The sequence below is a fragment of the Dermacentor andersoni genome, chromosome 3 (assembly GCF_023375885.2).
Source record: "Dermacentor andersoni chromosome 3, qqDerAnde1_hic_scaffold, whole genome shotgun sequence".
NCBI classification, from domain to species: Eukaryota; Metazoa; Arthropoda; class Arachnida; order Ixodida; family Ixodidae; genus Dermacentor; species Dermacentor andersoni.
The window spans coordinates 199,013,817-199,033,201 of record NC_092816.1 but is presented as its reverse complement, the minus strand read 5'-3'; the positions used below and the strand labels follow the sequence as shown (position 1 = coordinate 199,033,201).

General features: G+C 44.4%; 1 protein-coding gene and 1 long non-coding RNA gene across 2 annotated transcripts; one reads left to right on the top strand and one right to left on the bottom strand.

The window, feature by feature from the left end:
• Positions 1 to 1,998: 1,998 nt before the first annotated feature.
• LOC140216593 (uncharacterized) lies at positions 1,999 to 3,222 on the top strand. The gene is made up of 3 exons (XR_011893198.1): positions 1,999 to 2,177; positions 2,991 to 3,023; positions 3,102 to 3,222. It is a non-coding gene; the product is annotated as an uncharacterized lncRNA (long non-coding RNA).
• A 531-nt stretch (positions 3,223 to 3,753) lies between these two features.
• On the bottom strand, positions 3,754 to 6,925 carry LOC140216592 (uncharacterized). Its single transcript, XM_072286964.1, has 8 exons — positions 6,726 to 6,925; positions 6,511 to 6,636; positions 5,868 to 6,027; positions 5,534 to 5,697; positions 5,073 to 5,281; positions 4,444 to 4,813; positions 4,262 to 4,358; positions 3,754 to 3,837 (listed from the first exon to the last, which is right to left on the bottom strand). The coding sequence occupies exons 1-8, from the start codon at positions 6,923 to 6,925 to the stop codon at positions 3,829 to 3,831; spliced, it is 1,335 nt and encodes a 444-aa protein (XP_072143065.1). The 3' UTR covers positions 3,754 to 3,828.
• Positions 6,926 to 19,385: the final 12,460 nt, after the last annotated feature.

Here is a 19,385-nt window from a genome sequence, read left to right as displayed (position 1 = left end):
AACTATTTTAGAAGTGTTACTTTTGTAAAAATAGCAAAATTAGTAGTAATTTTTGTTTCTAGGTAGCGCTACAAACGTCAAGGTAACGTTAGGGTGTGTGTGTGGGTGCGCGCGCACGCGGTTGCAACCGCTGTAGCTTCGTTTTGCGCACGCTTTTGCAACAGTAGACATGGTTACCGCTAGTTTCGCAGTCACATTTTTTTGGTCGCAGTATTTATTGTTTACGCTACAAATTAGGTTGTTCTTAAAAATTTATGAAGGTTACGGAATGAAAAATTATCGCTAATTAATTAACGGTTTTTCAGTGCCCTTATTTTGTACTTGAAAGGTTTTATAACTTAATACAATAGTGAAGCTCTGAACGGCTTTCGGACTCAGTTACTTAGTTGCAGTTGTGCCATGTTGTGCGGTGGTTCAAGCCTCGTGCTTTTTGATGAAAGTATTTTTTTTTCTTTTCGGACATCTTTCATAGGGGCTCACGTGGGCCGTCTAAGCACTTGTTATCGCGCTTTGATACTTGAGAGGCGCGCTGCCTTTCAAGGTATTTAGGCAGGCAGTACGAGCTTAGGAGAACCGCGACAAATAATTGTGCAGCAGGTGTACGGCTGTGCTACCCTTGTACACACACTCGTACCGGAAGGCAGTGTTGCACTTGACGCTTACGCATTTCGTTACTATGGCGGCCGCCGTGGCAATTTGGGGCTCGAGGTCGTGGATACGATCCCTGCAGAGGCCGCATTCCAAAGGAGCGGAATGCAAAAACGCTCGTGCATTGTGCATTGTATGCAGGTAGAAATTTCCAGGAAGTCAAAATTAATACGGAGTCCCCAACTACGACCTGTCTCATAATAAGATCGTTGATTTGGCACGTAGGACACCAGAATTATTACTTTTTTTTAGTCTGTAGTGGCTCATCGTATACCATAGGGTTAGTGTGATCACCTTTTGTGCCGTAGCGGTTAAGCGCGCCTCGATTTAGGTTGCGGCTAACGATGCGGCGCACCGCAAAATATATTTCGCCTCTTTGGGATTTGCGGAGAACGGCCAACCGATTAGTCACAGCTTCCGTGCGGTGACTGTACACGGATACACAGCGCAGATGAACAGAGGTGTGGTGATGACGTCGGCAAAGAACACAGCCGCCGACGGGCTCGCTTATCGCCTATCACCGTCAAAACTACCGCAGTAAGCATCTTTATCTAACGCGGCGGGTTGCCGTTGAAGGCGTACTGTACAATTTTAATAGGCGATAAACGAAACATGCCACCGTTCTCTGCTGCCTTTTTGAGTGGGTCCGATCCGAATGTGCGTTGCTTGCAGCAGCGAAAGGAGCCGCAATCGGCGCATTGTCGCCTAGAGCCAAGCGTCGCACTCGAGCACCGTTTGCGCGGCGAATGACGCGTGCATGAAGCTAGTAAATTATTTTTAATGGTACGTCCACACTAGCGACAAAAACGCGCGCGACACGCCGCGCGCGGCAAGCGGTGCTGTCGCGCGCGGCAAGATTCACGAAAAGCGGCAGCAACGCGCGGCAAACGCGCGAATGGGTGCGAGACCCATTTTTCGCGGCAGACGCAAAACGACCACCAATCAGAAGCGAGCTGCTTTACGAACCGCGCTGTTGTGGCGCCACCTGTGGCATAAGCTAAGAATCATAATCTATGGGCTCCGTGACACGCACGCCGTAAATCTCAGACACGCACGCCGTAAAATCTCAGAGGCCATTTCCAGTCAAGGGGGCTGTTTTTGTTAAGCCTTCCCACACTGCCATCGAGACATCGTCGAAGAAGTCGCAATGGAAGCGTTTTTAGAAACTGTTCGCGACTATCCGTGCCTGTACGATAAATCGAACGGCGATTTCAAAGATAAGGACCTGCGCGCCAACCGCTGGCACATTATTGGACAACAGTTTGGGATGACAGGTGAGTAATTGGTGAAATTTTCTTGATGTTTCGGGAACATGTGTGAGCATGTCATTGTGTTTGTACATACCATGCAGGCGAGCAGGCAGCGGCGAAGTTCAAGAACTTCCGCGACCGCTGGCTTAAGGTAGCGGTGGAGAAAAAGAAGGCTTACAAGAGTGGTGCTCCCGGCAAGGAAGGGAAGGCGAAAACGGAGTGGCCGTACAATTACATTCTTGACAGTTTTCTGCGGAAGACGCCTTACTACGCGGAAAAGTAAGATGCACTTGTGAAATCTGTTTCACCTCTGTTTCCGCTCGCACAGGGACCTGATCTGGTGCATATATTGGAATATTTGCTCCCTGGGTAAATGTATGCTCGCTAGTGCATGGGTGCATTTACTACCGTATTCAGAAATGCGACTTAGCTTTGCCGTGGCTCACGTGAACGGCTGATGCGCCGAAGGAAACGAAATGACCCTCTCGGGCATGTTCATTACAGACGATTCTTTAATCTTATGTTGACCAAGTCCAGCCGCGACATTAATTTCTGAATACGGCCGCTCTCTTATCATGTTCAAGAAGGGTGCTGTATTGTTCGATACTTTGAAGAGGTATGTGCCTACGCGACGTGCGCGAGGCGCATTCGTGCGGCGCACGGCCGGACGTATTTCTGTATTTCTTCGTTAAATAAGGATTTTTCATCCTAGAACACATTCATGCATGTCATTTTTACGTAGAAATAATAAACTCGGTTGCTCGCGGTTTTGTTTTCTGCCGGCCGTGCGCTCGCCCTTTCTCCATGTAAAAAGTGACTGCATTTGTTGCCACATACCTACCACTCCAATTCTCAATATTTTCCTGCCCCCGTCTGATGGCTGCGATATCCCGTGCTTGCAAACTCATATTTCACTGATTATAAAACTATTAAATTACTCTCACTTTTACGTTTCATTATTTTGTTGCTCGGGGGTTTTACGGTACGATGCAGGACAGCGTTTATTATTTGCATGTAGCCGCATAATTGAGAAATGTTAACCTATGTGTGTGTATCGTGGAATACAATACTCGCTGTGTGGTTGCTTTCCAGATTAACCACGAATATCCCACTGCCACAAGATGGGTACGTGCTAATCCTATATTTAACTATGTTCTTGAATGCTTAAATTAGGTGTTTGCATAATGATTCCTGCCCTCACAGACACCTGCAGCAGGCCGAAGAGGCACTGTCAACCAGCAGTGCTGCAGGCGATTGGTATTTTGTTTCTTTCTGTTTACGTACTGGGACCTGCATGTGGTACTCTGACAAATATTCATTCAAGATAGATAAATCTTATATGCAGTTGGCCCAGCCCATCGCCTGCTGAAGAAGTGCTGGATGAAATGTATGCTTTGTCACATTTTTTTAGCACTACCATGTATCACGTCTACGTACTTCTGTTTATTATTTGTTGATGTCAATGCAGATGCTCTGGGAGAACACCTATGTTCAATTCAGATGATGAAGAGAGCTGTGGGTGGGTACTTGTGAATTTATTGTGAATGATCAATCATAGAACACACATGCATGAAACACACTAGCTAAATGAAATAGTTTATTACTTACAAAGACGGATAATGTATTGCATAAATTGTCTTGCTGGCAGTAAAATGTTGTGCACCACATACTGGACGCTTCATATCCTGTTGTCTCATCGAAACACATTCTTTATGTATTTCAGCTTGCTCAGTCCAACCCCGACTGAGGCTGCAGCATCTTCCGGGTGAGTTTGTCTCAAGAAATTTTACATTGTATCTCTCTTAACAGATGATATTTTTCTTTTCATGCGTCACCAAGGTCCAACAGTGGCACAAACAGAGCCCAGCCGCCAGCGCAGCCTTCCCAAGTGCGACTTTCCTCGGCACCACAGTCTCGGTAGCTCTGCTGTTCATTTTTCCTGCAAAACATTTTATGTGTTTGTAACTCCCCATGAAAACTGCGGCATTGTCATTACAGAAAAAGAAGAAAGAATGACACGTTTAAGACGCTGTACAGGAAGCACTGGGTAGCTGCAGCAGCACACTGAGCAGGATTGAGAGTACTAGGAAGCTTGGAGTACCTAGGACCGAAAGCCCACCAGACGAATGCCAGCAGGCGGCCAACTGGATGGCCACAAAGCTGCGAAAGTTTCCGGCAAGGAAACGCTCAGAGATACTATTTAAGATCCATTCACTTATTTTGAGGCCGAAATGGAGCTGCCCGAATGAATACCGTGCTATATTCCGGCAATAAAGAATGCTCTCCAATTTGTGCAGCATTATTGTGAATTTTGGCGCCTGCAAAATATGTTTTGAGCAAATGATTGAAAACTGCATCATTACCTGTATTCCCGCGCGGGTCACTATCCTCTCCTGCCATGGCACTCGTCCTTCATTCATGAAGTAGGTTGCCAAGTGGTTGCGCATATCCATAGCTGTCCTGCGAAAGCAACAAAATGCAGCACCATCAGTGGCCAAACAAGGGAATCCTGATTGTGCATGCTTTCACTTGCGAGATAGTTTACCTTGCTGAATGATAACCAGACATAGTGATGAGGTCCCCCATGCCCGGCAGACTGTCACTGCCAGCTCTCCAGGATCCTTCTACAATGTTGCCTTCCCAGTCCTCATGATCAGTGAAACCCGGTGGACTGTATGCAGATCGCGATTGCGGCGAACTCAGCAGGAAGTTGTGCAATACAACACATGGCTTCACAATATTTTGTGTCGTTTCCTCCGATGCCCGAAATGGTCGCCGCAAAATTCTCCATCTGCTTGACATGATTCCAAAGGCATTTTCAATCAACCGTCTTGCTCGGCTCAAGCGATAGTTGAATGTTGCCCTTTTCAGGTACTCTTGCCGCTGAGCTGGGTCATTCCTGAACTTCTGCAGCTCTGAGAAAAAGGAAAACAGTACCCCTCAAGCAATTCTTCATTTTACTATATGTGCGAAGTGGCTAAACCAGTGTTATCTATCGTGCAGACTTATATCTCACTGATTTATGTCAACTGAAAGGTTTGAAATTTACATGCAGAGTTCAATGTAGCTTTAATGAACATTATAAAAGGATCAGAACACCATACTTTACTTGAAAAGCAGCATAAAGAGTGTGTTAAAGGCAGAGATATCAAGTGGAAATAACTTCCAACTGACCTCGTCTTGAATAGGGCCTCATCATGAATGGCTTCAGCGGAAAAGCTTCATCGCCAACCATGTGGTATGGAATGGGACCTATTGAGCCAATGCTCCTAGGCTGAGGAATGCCCAGCAAACCCTTTTCCAGCACTTCCAGCAGAGGTGATCGCTGAAAGATCCCGCTGTCACCTTCACCGCCGTAATGGCCAATGTCTACGTAGGTGAACCTAGAAGTAGACACACATTAATACAATAAAGAATACACCCCTATACATTCTCTATTTATTTTACAGTTGCCTACGGAATTGGGTACTGAATTTGTTTTTCTAAGTTTATAATAAACACAAAGTTTGCAAAGGCTTCTGTTGCAAATTGGAGCACACTGACAGTTGAGCTTGCTGTGGTGACATGAGACCTCTTGAGTGCAAGCTGAAGAAATCAACACAGTAAAGTTCCAAGCATTGAAAGAATTGACTTACTTGTAATGTGCATCACACACAGCTAGGAGGACCACACTGAATGTTTTCTTATAATTTAACTTCATCGATCCTGAGTTGTCAGGGCATTGGATGTGCACATGTTTACCGTCGATGCTTCCTATGCAATTGGGAAAGTGCCAAAATTCTTCCATGTCTGCAGCGATCTGAAAATAGCAAAGGCAAACCTATCACCCATATTACGTACTCGACCATTACAAACTCGTGATACAGAACGATGTTATATTTAACTATTGCATGGTATCCTTAGAAAGCACTGCTATACCTTGTTTACTCAGATTTCAGACAACATAAATTACACAGCTTCTCTGCTTACCTTTAGCCACTCCTGAGAAGTTGCCGGAAACCTTAAATAGGTTGACTGAAGAACGTCCCAAAGGGCGGAAGTTGTTTGTCTGACAATTTCACATGCCGTTGACCTCCCTGTTAGAAAATTGTACGATAAGCTCCTGAAGTTGTCTCCGTTCGCAAGGAACCTGTAAAAAATTCATATAAACCTTTATTTTGAAATTAACACTCAACACTGTGCTCTACAATATATTATCTGGGTATTCCACACTAGCAATGCAAATATAATTTCAATAATAACATAAACAGTTAAGCAAATAATTGCTGACTAGCCTGTCAATTTTTGCACAACCGAAAATACTGAATGATGATAAACTCGGGCTTGACGTGCGAGAACAACGAACTGATCATGTGGCATGCCATAAGTAAGCGTGTGCGTGCGTGCAGAAGCGGGGCGGGGGGGAGGGGATTTTTGGTCGCCTACGGTTCGGAGCGTGCACCAATGCACGGGACAGAGGCATTTCGGTGCGTTGATCTCGCACTGAAACCACGGGCTGTGCGCTAAGCTTCCCGTGCGTAAATAGGATTCCATTTAGGTGTCGGTACAAGTGAAGCATGGACATTCGGTATTCCTGCATTACAAAAAGAAATAGGATTGAAATAAATCTTACCGTATCGTCATTGCTAGTCGATCAGGAGCAGAAATGGGATCCCGGAACGGTGTCGCCTGCCGCTCAATCAGGGGCCGCACGAGACTGAGCAAAGTGTCGAAGACACTCGGCGGCATTCGCAGGTAGCTACAAGAAACGGCACAATCATTTGTGAGACTCTACGATCTGCAGGTGGCACGCACCTAATCGAAGAAGTAGTTATCGATCCCACTTACTCTCTGAAGTATCCTTCGTCTCTCGCGCGCAGGCGGGGAAGCAGAGTACGCGCCTGGCCCTCGGTGTCCCTGTACCGCCATATAGGGCGCACCCAAAACCTTCTCGTCCGATTTCTGGCACGTCGGCGTCGCACAAGTAAAGCACAAATAAGTATTATAGTGTTCACAGTCACGAGTAGCTCCTCGTCCGTATCCGACATGCCTGAGCGTGGTCGGCAGTGGCGCAAGAAAACAGACACTTCCGATGGAACACGAAATCGGCAGAACGGAGAGCGCGTTGTCACGAGAAGTATCGAATGGAACGAGACAGAGCGTGACTCCACGCGCCGTTGCCGCGTGCCGCAAAACGCGAATGTGGACTTGCCCGCGCGCGTCGGCCGCGCGGGCACTTGCCGCGCGCGGCGTGTCGCGCGCGTTTTTGTCGCTAGTGTGGACGTACCATAAATTACTGCGCAGACGCTACCGCGCAAAACGCGCAAGGGCGTGTACGCGACTTTCTGCACACAAATCGCGTGGGATGATCGGCGCCACGCCGGAGCGGCTAGCTTCAAAGAAGCGGTACATGTTCTCACTCGTACAGGCACGCTCGCGCTCGCATCGCTCTCGGCGTATCCTTAGGTCATTCCTTCTGCTGGACTTCTACCCAAGGATTCAGTATCTGCTTGGTATCGCCTATGCACTGCCACGTGGACTTTGGTTCTGCGAGAGAGCCGGGAACATTTTTCCCCGCTGTGAAACCACGCTGTGCGTCTTCTAGCTAACATTTACCGTAGCAGCCCATTTCTTCCTTTTCTGGACGGCACTCGTAAAGACTCGGAAATTTTTACTTGCCAGTACAGTGTGTACTTCTATTTCGTGCGTAGTTATGTGCAGTGTGTGGCAGATTCTTAATCCGCGTAATCTCATTTTCTGTCCGCATTCCCTTCTCACAGTTTACGCATGCAGCAAATTCCCAGGTGCTAAAGTGTTCTACGTCAAGAGCACCTTGGCGTCGTACAAGAGACACCCGTTGATATGTGGCTGATTCACTAGCAAGCTCGCATCTCTGTTGCCACTCTCCATCAAGTGGGATTTTCAACTATCTTTTGTGCTGCTCTGTGGTGTACTAGCTGCCGCATGGATGTTGTGAAGGCTCACTTTCGATTTGCTCTGGCGTTCAGTAGTAAAGGATGGGCTACCCTTTGAGCGGAGGCATTTACTTTTGTTTGTGAGAATGTTTACCAGCCTAACCAACTGATACGTGCGTACTGTAAACAGCAGCACGAACAGAGGCGGACGACGAAATAGGTAAGAGCATACACGAGCGCAAGCTCAACTGAAAGTCTACTTTTGATGACAGAGGTATTAGAGACACTGGGCATCTTGACAAAGGTAAAAAGCCGTGCATGCGTGGCAGAAACAACCACGTGCGACAAGAAAAAAAATATAAGAAGGCCATGTCATGTAGAATAAACGTGCATGATAAACGAGAAATATCGGACAAATCGGGACAAATCTTTCAAAAAAGTGAAAGATTTGTCCCATAAGTGATACTACCCAACGAGAAATAATCATTTGAGAACTGCAACTTTCCCACTGAGGGCAATAGGTAACTTGGTTATGCATTTGTTTCGTTTGTGATCAATAAATATTCCTTCTGGAACTCCTCTGGTGTTGGGGTATAGAGCAGAAAGAACAATTGCTTAATCACAAAGACCAGAACTCAAGAGGATTTGTAGAAGCATTATTTATTGATCACGAACAAAAATTCATAAGCAAGATTTAGGTGACCCCTAGTGGGAAAGAGTTGCTGCAGTACTTGCTAATATCACTTACAGGACGAACCTTTCACTTTTCATGTTTTTGTTAGTGTTTGACGTACATGTTTATTCTACAGGACGTCTTTCGGTCCTTTTTTGTTGTGCTGGGTTGTTTCTGCTGCGCATTCGTGGCTTTTTCTTTGTGAAGTTGCCCAGTGTGTTTAACATCTTTGTCTCCATTAATAAACTTCTAGTTGAGTCAGCGTTCATGTGTGTTCCTACCTTAATTCATCCTTCTCGTCTCTGTTTGGGTGCTTGTCAAATATCAATGTACATCGAATTGGCGAAGTGTCCATAGAATTGATACATGAAGTTATTTGCGCTGTTTATTTCAGGAAGAATGCTATAGGGTCTTATCTCTTTGTTTTTAACACCGATGTACATTTTCTAGTTCAACTTCAAGGAGTCCCCTGAGCAAGCCAATAAGAGTGATGGTAACTTCCTTTGTGTGTAAGATTTATGAATTTCATCCATTCAAGGCATGGCAGGTCACATGCCTGTTTGTAGGTATGCAAGCATTCCTAGTTATTAAACATACTAAGCTCTACTTTTCGGTTCTCATGACGCTGCTTTGTACTGTGCTGCATTCTCCAGGCTCAGCAACCTTTTCTCAGCAACCTTTTCTTTTTTTGTATATATTGGAGAAAAAATTGGCGTGAGCTTAAATATGCATGTACATCACTCCTAATTTTTTTTTCAACACGGGTGCTGTATCCCCCCGTGTTTGTTACTGCTTTTTCTAGATCATTATGCAATGTTTATGTATTTTATGCAATAACGTTCTGGTAGGATTTTAATAACATTTTACCTGCGCAATTGAGGTCATTGGTATTTCGTATACGCATTTATTTGCGTTTTTCACTGTCACACTAATCTGGCCTTTTCGAACCTTTTCGAACCTTTTCTCATCCTTTATGACTGTTTTTCGGGTACTTGATACTGCAAGTACAGGCGACCATTTATTTGGCTGTTTGGAATTGTGTTAGCCGTGTGTTACTACCAATTTTCTGTGCTGAATAACTTTTTCTCTTATCGTTCAAGGTATTAGCCTTGCCTTATCTCTTTATTGACTGAGGTACCACTGAGTTGCTGGGTGCAGGGAAAAAGGCCCCAAAAAGTGCTCTAATTAGCTTTGTGGAAGTCCAGAAAAATTACCTGAAAATGAGCTCACTAAATGGGGGAAGTGCCACCAACAAACTCTTCTGTACCCTAAATTAACATAATCAAATGGTGTGCTGTTTGTTCTTGACTTGTGCCAGGGTGATCAGCTGCATTCATTACACAAAAGTTTTACAAGTTTATTTCTGAAGAAAGCAAACCTGGCTCGTCAGAAACATGATTCAGGTGTTCACCATGCCCGACAACTTTCTATGTGATGTCTCGTCAGTTAATAGCCAAGTTGAGTGGTGTTATTTTATAAAATAATTGGGCAACATGAAAATATATGCATCTCGAAGACAAAACGCTCAGGCAGGTCTACTTTGGTACTTCATTAAGATTTAATCACGGTGAAAGACGTGTGCTAAAGCTTGTATATATTTACGTGAAGTCATTTGTTTCAAGTCTGTTATTTTGCCTTCTCACAGTCAGCCGTAGCTCTTCCTGTGATGTTTAGTGTGCGAAAAACTTTAATGTAACATTCACATATCTTGTGTATTCACATAGAAGCAGCTTCAAGTGTTCACGTGTTCAAAGTTGGTTATACAAGGGTATGCTTAAACCCTGCCTTTTGAGTCGCTTGGACTTCTAGCCATAAACATAAGTGGAAAGTGAAAACCACAATGATCGTTTTGATTGAATTAATATGTATAGGTTTTTTGCAGATGTACTTACACTGCTAGAGTGCTGTAGGTACTAGCCTGTCTCCAGGTTCGATGTAGTGGTGCCTTATGTACTGTAATAATGTTTCATGTGCACGGATCTTCAGTGTAAATAAAGGCACTTCAAATTGATCAGTCTCTCCTTTGCTTTTGTTTGTGTTTGGGAAAGTTATGTGCAGGTACCGGGGCATGCAAGTGTGAACAGCAAAGCAATTCCAATATATGAATAAAAATCCACTAGCCCAACGAAACGTCAATCATATTTCAATGACGACTTCTGAAATCTGAATGTCATCTCAACTGGGCCACAATGTACTTTTCAGTGCTGTGGCAATAATAACTAAACAACAGGTCAACAGAACTACGACAACGTCAGTTCAACGCAGAATCAATGGTAACCCAACAACCATTCAACAAAACAAACACAACGGGCCGTTTAAGCACTACGGACTTTCAATGGTAACTTAACAATTATTCAACATTGAGATGCCCAATGGTGTTTCAATTAAATTTCAGTGGCCAATATTCAAGAGCTTTCAAAACTCAACCCAGCAGTTCTCCAACAAACTCTCAATAATTCCTTAATAAAAAATGCAACATCACCAACGATATTTCAATGCCTTAATAATTTTTTTTTTGTACGGGTTAAGGAGAAAGTACCATATGCTTTGAATGGGAAGGGATGAGGAGCTAGGAAAGAGTTGATGCCTCCAGATGACTAAGACAAGCGTGCCGTTTATCCCCGATTTGGGTTAGGACGTACATGGTAAAGATGGAAAGGGCGATAAAAGAAAATATCAAGTTTATTCTCCCACACAAAGAGGCCGTTTGATAATAACGCAGCAGATACCAGGTGGCATTATGTCGATAGCATCGTGTTACTTGCCGACAGATAAAGTAATACGCAAAATCATGCTAATATTGTGGAGACGAAGGCGAAAATGTAGGGTGGAAATTGAGCGTTAAAATATTGGGTCTCATGGTATTCAATGAATAGACAATGTCAGGCAATGTGAACAGACAATGTAAAAACAGTGCCCGGAAGTAACACTAGGAAATGAATACTAACATCTTATTATATAGATAAGCAAAGGCAACAGGTGTATGGAAACAAACTAAAAACATGATCAAAGGCAAGGATAAAGGCGGCCGTTATGAAATACAGAGCACTATGGGGGTGCAATAGGAGCATGTTGCCCCTGGGTATGTGGAGAGGTTTAATGGTTCTCGCACTTACATTCGGAAATGCGATCATTTGCTTAAAGTCAGAGGTACAATCAGGACTCGATAGCAACCAAAGCGCAGTGAAAAGCCTCGCATTCGGCGCTCACAGGAACACTGCAAATGAAATCGTACGGGGTGGTACGAAGTAGAAGGCTTTGAAGTGAAGAAAGCTCAGAGTAATATTGATTTTGAGAAAGGATGTAATACTATGAAAAGAGAAAAGTAACTTGGTTGTGAGAGTTCTAAAACAATTCTATACAAAAAAATAATTATTCAAAGTGAGCAAAAGAGCTAGGAAGCCTACCAACAAGTACGGCGGCCACTGTAGTAAGCAACATGGCAACGAAGAACATTAAACGTAAAGTCAAACAGGCTGAGCGAATCACCTGGGCGGTGGCAATTGATATGAAACCGGCAATGTGTGACTACATAAGAGGTAAAAGCGATATCAGGAGAGAAACATTTGGTGATACACCACAAAGAAAAACTGCTTACTTTTTGGAGTGAGATCAGGATTTCTTAGCACGCGAATTATTAACTGATGTAGACCAAGGAAAAAGAAGCACGTTCTTGCTGAGAAGAATCTATGAAACGATGAAATATGTTTTATTAGTGTGTGAAAATATACACTTGGCGGTCGGCTTAGGCACCACTTCCATGCTGGAATCCCTGGAGTTCAGGGATAGCAATGAGAAAGCAAAGATGTCCAGACCTGGAATTAGTAAAAGGCGATTGAAGGTTCGGTGGTGTAGAAGCATGGAGCCCAAAAGCAACGGTAAACTACAAAACCAAGTTTCCAATAATGTCTCAACGTTTGTTGCTGAGAATTCATTGTCTGCAACTAAAAGTTCGTAGGACGTTCACAAAAAACAAAGAAAAACAGAGCTTGGCGGCGCAAGTCAATCATCCGTTTGAAAGGGGACGCTCATGGCATCCACCCATTCATCCATCCATCCATCCGCCGTCACTGCGTGCTTGATTGGTCTCTGAAAGACAACTGCGTGATCAGATTGGTCTCTGAAAGCGGCTTAGCTGCAGGCGCCGTAGCTTAGTCCATATCGCGGCAAAAAAGCAAAGAACCGGCCCAAACCGGAAGTACAGTCGTAGAAAAAAGCGAAACAAACAAACGAAGAAAACTATTTTGTGGCTGCTCGCCCTTTTGCCACCACCCTGTGAAGACTCCAGTGCGCTAGTGGACACGAAATTAGACAGACAGCCGTGCATGAGTGCGATAACTACATTTTATTCCGTTTATACTTGAAGGATTAAAAATTTTTCTTGTAGCAGGAGATTTCTGAGGCGACGTCATTTAATTTATGTCATTTTTCGGTCATAAAGAAGTGTTTTAAAGCTCGTTTAAGAGTAAGATGAGCCCAAACAACGTCCTATCATTAATAAGAAGCTTTGAAAATAATTACTGAACCGTCATTTATTCTATTTTTGCATTATACGAGGTTCAATAGGAGGTGTCACCGTGCTCTCAGTGAAACAAGGCGTCTTGTATGCACTTGTTTCAAGTGAAGGGCCGGTTATGGGCAATATGACGGTGGACTTCAAATGTGTGGACTAATGATGGCTGTAGTATGTAGTTAAGTTTACAAGTGCCACGGGTGGTTAATAAGTGCCCGAGAGTCTTATATACGGTCACGGTTTCATATTGGTAGTCATATGCAGGCAAATCTTTAAGGTATGTGTTTTAATTAACTGCAAGTGAAATTCCGAATGCAAGTGCTAAAAAAAAACAGCTTCGCTGAAGATTAGTTTGTGATTCTATAAGACCTCACAATGCCGTTGTCGTGCCGTTGCGTTTTTGTGTGGTGTGACGTGTCACCACTCCTTTTTTCTGTTCTTTGAAAGCTTGCAATGTTCTTCAGCTGTAGTTATTATTAATTTCAGATTCTGCCTTAACATGATACACGCCAAACAAGGGCCGGGATGAGTGAGTGACGTCTAATAAGCGTAACCTGATTCCCGGCAAAGGGTTTGTAACACTTTGGCGGCACCGCGCATTCTGGTGTGAAATGTTTAAGGTGGTGATGACTCAACGGCGGAAGAACAATTATTCTCTTCTTTGTCGGGCACGCAACCTGAAGTTGACAGTAAAATCTGCAGCTGGGTGTCTGCACGACGGGGTGGAGGGTAGAGGCAAGGGTAGGGGGAGGAGAAGATCAGTCAACACAGCATTTGCTTTCAAGTGTTTTTATGAACGCTCTGAGAGCAGCGGGCCCAATAATTTTGATACGCGTGACGCTGAGGACGACAAAGTGCGCACTCTGTGGCCAGCGATCTGGCAAGCCAACCTGCATGCACTACCCCACTTGCCGTCCTGTGCAATACGAAGAGTTTCGTCGTTGAACTCGAGGTGCAATGCGCATGCCGAGCAAGAAGGCAGCTCTGGGTTCTATGTCATAATAATGGCACACGCTTGAACTACACACAAGTGATCCTCAACCGGTGTCCCTGAAACGGGCTTCTAAAGGAGCGTGCGGGACAGTTGAAGAGCCTGACGCCATAGAATATAAGAATGCGTCACCAGACAGATGTCGCCAGCAAGCACATGATGGGGAGCTAAATGATTCCAATGTAACTGCCAGAACGACTGTATCTATTAGAGCTACGGAAACTGCAAATGTACAGCCGATCAAATCTATATCCACGGGGTGCAGGCGCCACGCTTTCTTTCCTCCAGCGCCTCGCGATGTAGAAATTGTGTGATTTCGTAAATGTAAAATGTGCCCGTTTGTGCACGAGGTTAACATCTACTATCTCGCAAATTTACTACAACATACGGCTACGGAGAGCATAAAACTCCTTGCTGGCAGGGCTTAGAGACTTAATCGACTGTACGATCAAGATGTTACGCACAATCTCACGTTTAAACGGATACGTTTACACAGGAAAAACTGGGCGAGTTGGTGACTGAACATATTCCTAGGGGTGGGCAGTGCAACCCGGACGAAGGACAAAAGGAAGGGGACGATACGAGGAGCGTACGGTCACGCAGGAGCGGTAATCGGCATACGGGAATCGGAGGATTGTAATCAAGTGTGTCTTATCCTGCTCATGGCCTTGAGCTTGCAGATTGACAGAATGCCGGAAAGCTGCGCAAAGGGCATATTAGGGCCAGTGATTTTTGTTGTTGCTAATATGAAATTAGATGAGACGTTCGCACCATTATTGGCGCCAGCTACAACTTTTCTCAAGAGAAGCAGTAATAAAAGCGCAATAAAATTGTATCCACTGCTCACAGTGGAACATCACGAAAATTCACAATGTTCTACCCACAGAAGAAAGTAAAACGACCTAAAAAATAAATTATGAGATTTTACATCTGAGAACCACAATTCCATTGTGAGGCAAGTCATAGTGAGGGGCTCAACATTAATTTTGATCTCCAGAGTTTATTCGAGGGGCGCTCACTGCATGGTACACAGGTGCGCCTGCAGGGAACCCCTGCAGGCGCACCAGGTGTTGGATGTGGTGAGAAGAAATCGTGAGGACTCCAGGTCACTTGCGCTCTAAGAAACCTGTGTTTATCCACGCGTTCCTTGACACCGCAAGCTCTCGCCTGCATTTTGACTTCACCCCAGTAATCGCTATAAAGAAATTAATGCATAAAACCGCAGAATTAATTCGCAAGGAAATTCATTGGCAGTAGCGACTTTCGAACATATGACCCTACGCTAGGAAGCCGAATTTCTTACCCACCGTGCTAAACCAGCATCTCTTATATAGCAGGCTTGTGCGATCTTCTTTATGAAGTCATACTACTTGGACCGAAAGTTCCATTGCCCAACGCGGCATGACGAAAGCGGTGACGTCAAAATCACTGCAGTGTACTCGGGAGCGTCCCCATTAGACTCTATGGAAGTCGGGCAAGATAGCATGATGTCACGGATGAAATTGCGCCTACCTCGAGCTATCTAGGAGGCATTTGACCACGCGTCACAACGCGGTCGCTTGTGCGCGAGGAGCGATAACTCGAAGGACTGCTCAGCGGCATTCAGCAGAACAATAATGCTTTCGCATTCACAGCTCATAAGAAGTGCTTCGGTTTCCTAGGATTTTTTGCATTTCATCTTCATCGAAGTGCGGCCGCTGCGCCTGTTAGTCGATCCCCCGCTCTCTCATGCTTATTAGTGCAACGCATCGTCATGAAACGCACACTTCCGTAAAAAATTGAAAGTGTACCGTGATAATTAATGTTTTCGGAAAATTATTTGCAACATGGTGTTGGATAGGTTGTAACGTTTTTTTTTTCGCGTTACGTTACGTGTGTCCGTATTAATGGAGGCGGAATTGTGCCGGTCTTCGTTTCAATCTGCCTTAGTGCGCTTTATTTCTATGCAAACTACCTGTGCCCACCCTCACACATATGATGCTAGTCTGTTAGCGCGATAACTTTTTGTGTGGACCAGATCAATCTTGCGTGTATTTTGTATTATTGAAAAAAAAATTACATAGTACATCTTCTAAGACACTTTAACTTCATTTTGAATGTTTTCTTTTCCAGAATAGCGGTCTTTACAGTAGTCTTCAACTATTCTGTACATGAAAAGGCGCTATACATTTCACAAACAACTCATACGGTCAAAGCCTTAGTTGCGCTTTATGAAACGCTTGAAGAGAGTGCAGCTTTGCAAAAGATAAAGTAGGTACAAAAGTGCGTGAGAAATTGTTCATACCTGACCATTGAATGGTTTACGCAAAACCACCTGATCATGTTGAATATCATGGTGTAAGGGCGCCTTGGGCCAGAGAGCCCCTTCTACACATCTGTTTTACTCCCAAAAGAAGGGCCGAAAGACCGATTTTTCAAGCACATCACCACAAAGAAGCCAAGAACAAGACGTGGGGAAAGCTTGCAGCTAAAGCATCACCGATAGGTACCCGGTGAAAGTGGGGATGGAACCCTGCACCTCCGGCCCGGGAGACGGGTGCTTGAACTACAAGGCCCGAGATGTAGCTACAGAATAACCTGCTGAACAGTTTGTATTGTTCGGAAAGCATTTTTTGAACAAATAATTGGCGAGTAAATGTATCCTTTCCAATACTTTTAGGTGTGAAAGAGACCTGGATGGATCAAAAATTTCATTTACATGCATTAGTGAAAAGAACTCATGGAAAATAGATATTGTATGGCACTTCAAGTTCATTTGGAATGCTTTATTACGTAATAAAGTGCTTAACAGTAGTCTTTAACTACTGTATACATGGACGAAAGCACATTTAACAAACACACAAGTTTAGACCACCACAATGTCTAGCTCAAAATAGAGCGCACTGAGCACTTTAAAGTCTTTCGAATGAAATCATGTTTTGGACATTTCATTGAAGAGTAACGTGAGTACGCGTAATGTACCCTTCCGCCCACTTTTAAATTATACTCTAGAATTTCTCGAAGAAAAAAGATTTTTCGCCCATTTTTACGTTACACCATACAATTTTTAAAAAAGGTAACTCCTTACAATTACATTTTAGAGCAGGTTTCTAGTTCTAGAAGAGAAGAGCATTTATAAACATTCTTGAAAACTAAGAAACTGAGAACAGAACTATTTTTGACATAGCCCTTGAACCTGTTCTGTGGGCAATGGTTCCGCCTGGCTTCGCCTTCGGAATATGACTAACATTGAATTGATGTCCTCAGCAAGAATACTGGGACTGCCTCCGTTACGAGCTCCCTGGTTGCGGAGATGATGGCAGTAGCCTAGTTTCACTACTGCAGAATATTGCACACCACTGAATAGAGGCAGACTGTGCCCTCACACAGTTGCATCACTCACAGCACTGAAGAGCGACCAAAGGGGTGCCACTGGCAGCACAGTGTGCATCTATGGAGACAAATGTCGGCGACATGTTCTGGAAACATTGTGCCTTCAGTTTGTGCCTTCAGGAGTCTCCAAGGTGGTTGCTGACGCACAAGAAGACGATCACATTGATGAAGCTATTGTTCTGCAGTGATGGCGCCATATTGAAATGCGCTCAGTGCCCTTTCAGTTATTGACCCACTATGTTCCGTATTTTTCCATCGAGTGTTATAAATAATCATTGTTGGCCCATCTTAAAAGAAAATAAAACGTCATAGAATACGTGCAGTGAAAACCACACAACAATGAAAGCACTACACGACCAAAATTTGCTTGCCTCACTTTTGCACTTCACGACTATCAGAATCTGAAATTCTTCTCAACGGCAAGCACATCGTTGTGGGCCGCAGTTAGTTGTGCAGCATTACGGACTAGCGTACACATTCGGGGACGCAAGCAGTCATCTGTTCGGATTGAACCAGAGGCCGTCATCTTGTGTCCGCCGAACAACATGGATTGGATGCAGATTAGACAAATATGTTGCTATGCCCTCAAAAATAGGAGCGCTGGCGTTTGCGTATCTTTATGCTGCGGCAGATTTTGCGCTCTAAGGTAAGAAAAGAAGTTTACGTGTGATGGAATTCTTCACCTGGCAAATATCCTTTTACAAACCTACTTTGCTATATAGCCCGGAAACAGAGAAAGGAACACGAAAGAAACATCCGGCAAACGAAGGGGCCCTTTGATTGGACTATTCAAAAAATGTCGTGCGTGCGCAGACACCATTTGCAAAACCGTTGTCGCCACGCGAAGAAGCATTGGCAAGGAAAAGGCATTCCTAAAAAATCGAACCTCTAGTCGGCTATCGCAGTAGCATATGTGAGTAGTATATCTCAGTTTGATTTCGTCATTCATCATACGATAGCTTCTGTTCGATTTTAGAAGAAAGCAGCCATGTCGTAGAAATGTATCTTGACTTTTTTGTGAGCACGCTCTGTTAAAAACTGCACTGAATACCATCATCGTGGAGCCATACGAAGCGCAGCACGATCGAACAGCCGTTTATCGATTTTGTTGGGCAAAGGAACCGATGAATAGCGTGGCCATTTCCTCTGCGACTGCCGCTCTTATTAGGTTATCGATCTGTCCGCGTAGTACTACTCTACATGCTGTGATGCTGACTACGTCTCTGCCGCTCACTTGCTCTTTGATAGGTACTTTTTCCTCTGTCCTGAACCACTTCGCACTCCTTCCCCGAGCCGGCCATTTTTCACCGTATTCCGTAGTACATTCCGCCTCCTTAGAGCAGCATCCATAATCAGGGAACACGGTTTACATTACTTTCCGGAACAGTCGCGCAAATGGTGCCGTCCAGAAGAGCGCATGCACAAGTTAGCAAGTGACTGCGCCTCTACTTGCGAAAGTCAAGGTGCTGACAAATTATATTTGGCTTAGAGCGCGAATGGAAGCTCCTGTGTAGGAGCCACCGTTATTTGAAAGCAGATCTTTGTCACCCCTGTTCCTTCGCCACACTTCGATTCTTTTAGCCATTATATTTTCTTCCGCCATAAGTAGTACTTATTTTCAACTGTTGGCAATGTGAGCCTACGTTGTTTTTTGAGGAGGCAGCAGGGAGCAAGCACTATTGTTAATTGATGCCGGAAGCAGATGTTTCTTAAGTGGCATGCATAAAGATGCTGAACTAATGCGAATATGACGCTCCGGTTGGGCATATATTTAGTGATGTATTTGTTTCATTGACCAATGTGAGTGGCAAACTAGTTAAAAGGGCAACTATCTATATTCTATTCTTGTTTCGCCTTCCATCAGAGCGTACTCCGTTGATCGCTGTTATGTATTTTGCTGGGGTCTGAGCTAATAATTCCCTATTTACGTTCTTATTTCGTTTAGGGCGTAGTTTGCAACCGTGCATGCTCCCGTGCCTTATGACTACACCACCTTTTGTTTCCCTTCTTTTAGTGCCTGCTTTGGAGCTCCCATGGTCAAGTT

Excerpts from the sequence above, each read along its gene's own strand:
- LOC140216592 (XM_072286964.1), bottom strand. The coding sequence starts at position 6,925 with ATGTCGGATACGGACGAGGAGCTACTCGTGACTGTGAACACTATAATA. Across the intron at positions 6,028-6,510 it reads CGACTAGCAATGACGATACG|GTTCCTTGCGAACGGAGACA; the intron begins GTAAGATTTATT and ends AATTTTTTACAG. Across the intron at positions 5,698-5,867 it reads CTTCTCAGGAGTGGCTAAAG|ATCGCTGCAGACATGGAAGA; the intron begins GTAAGCAGAGAA and ends TGCTATTTTCAG.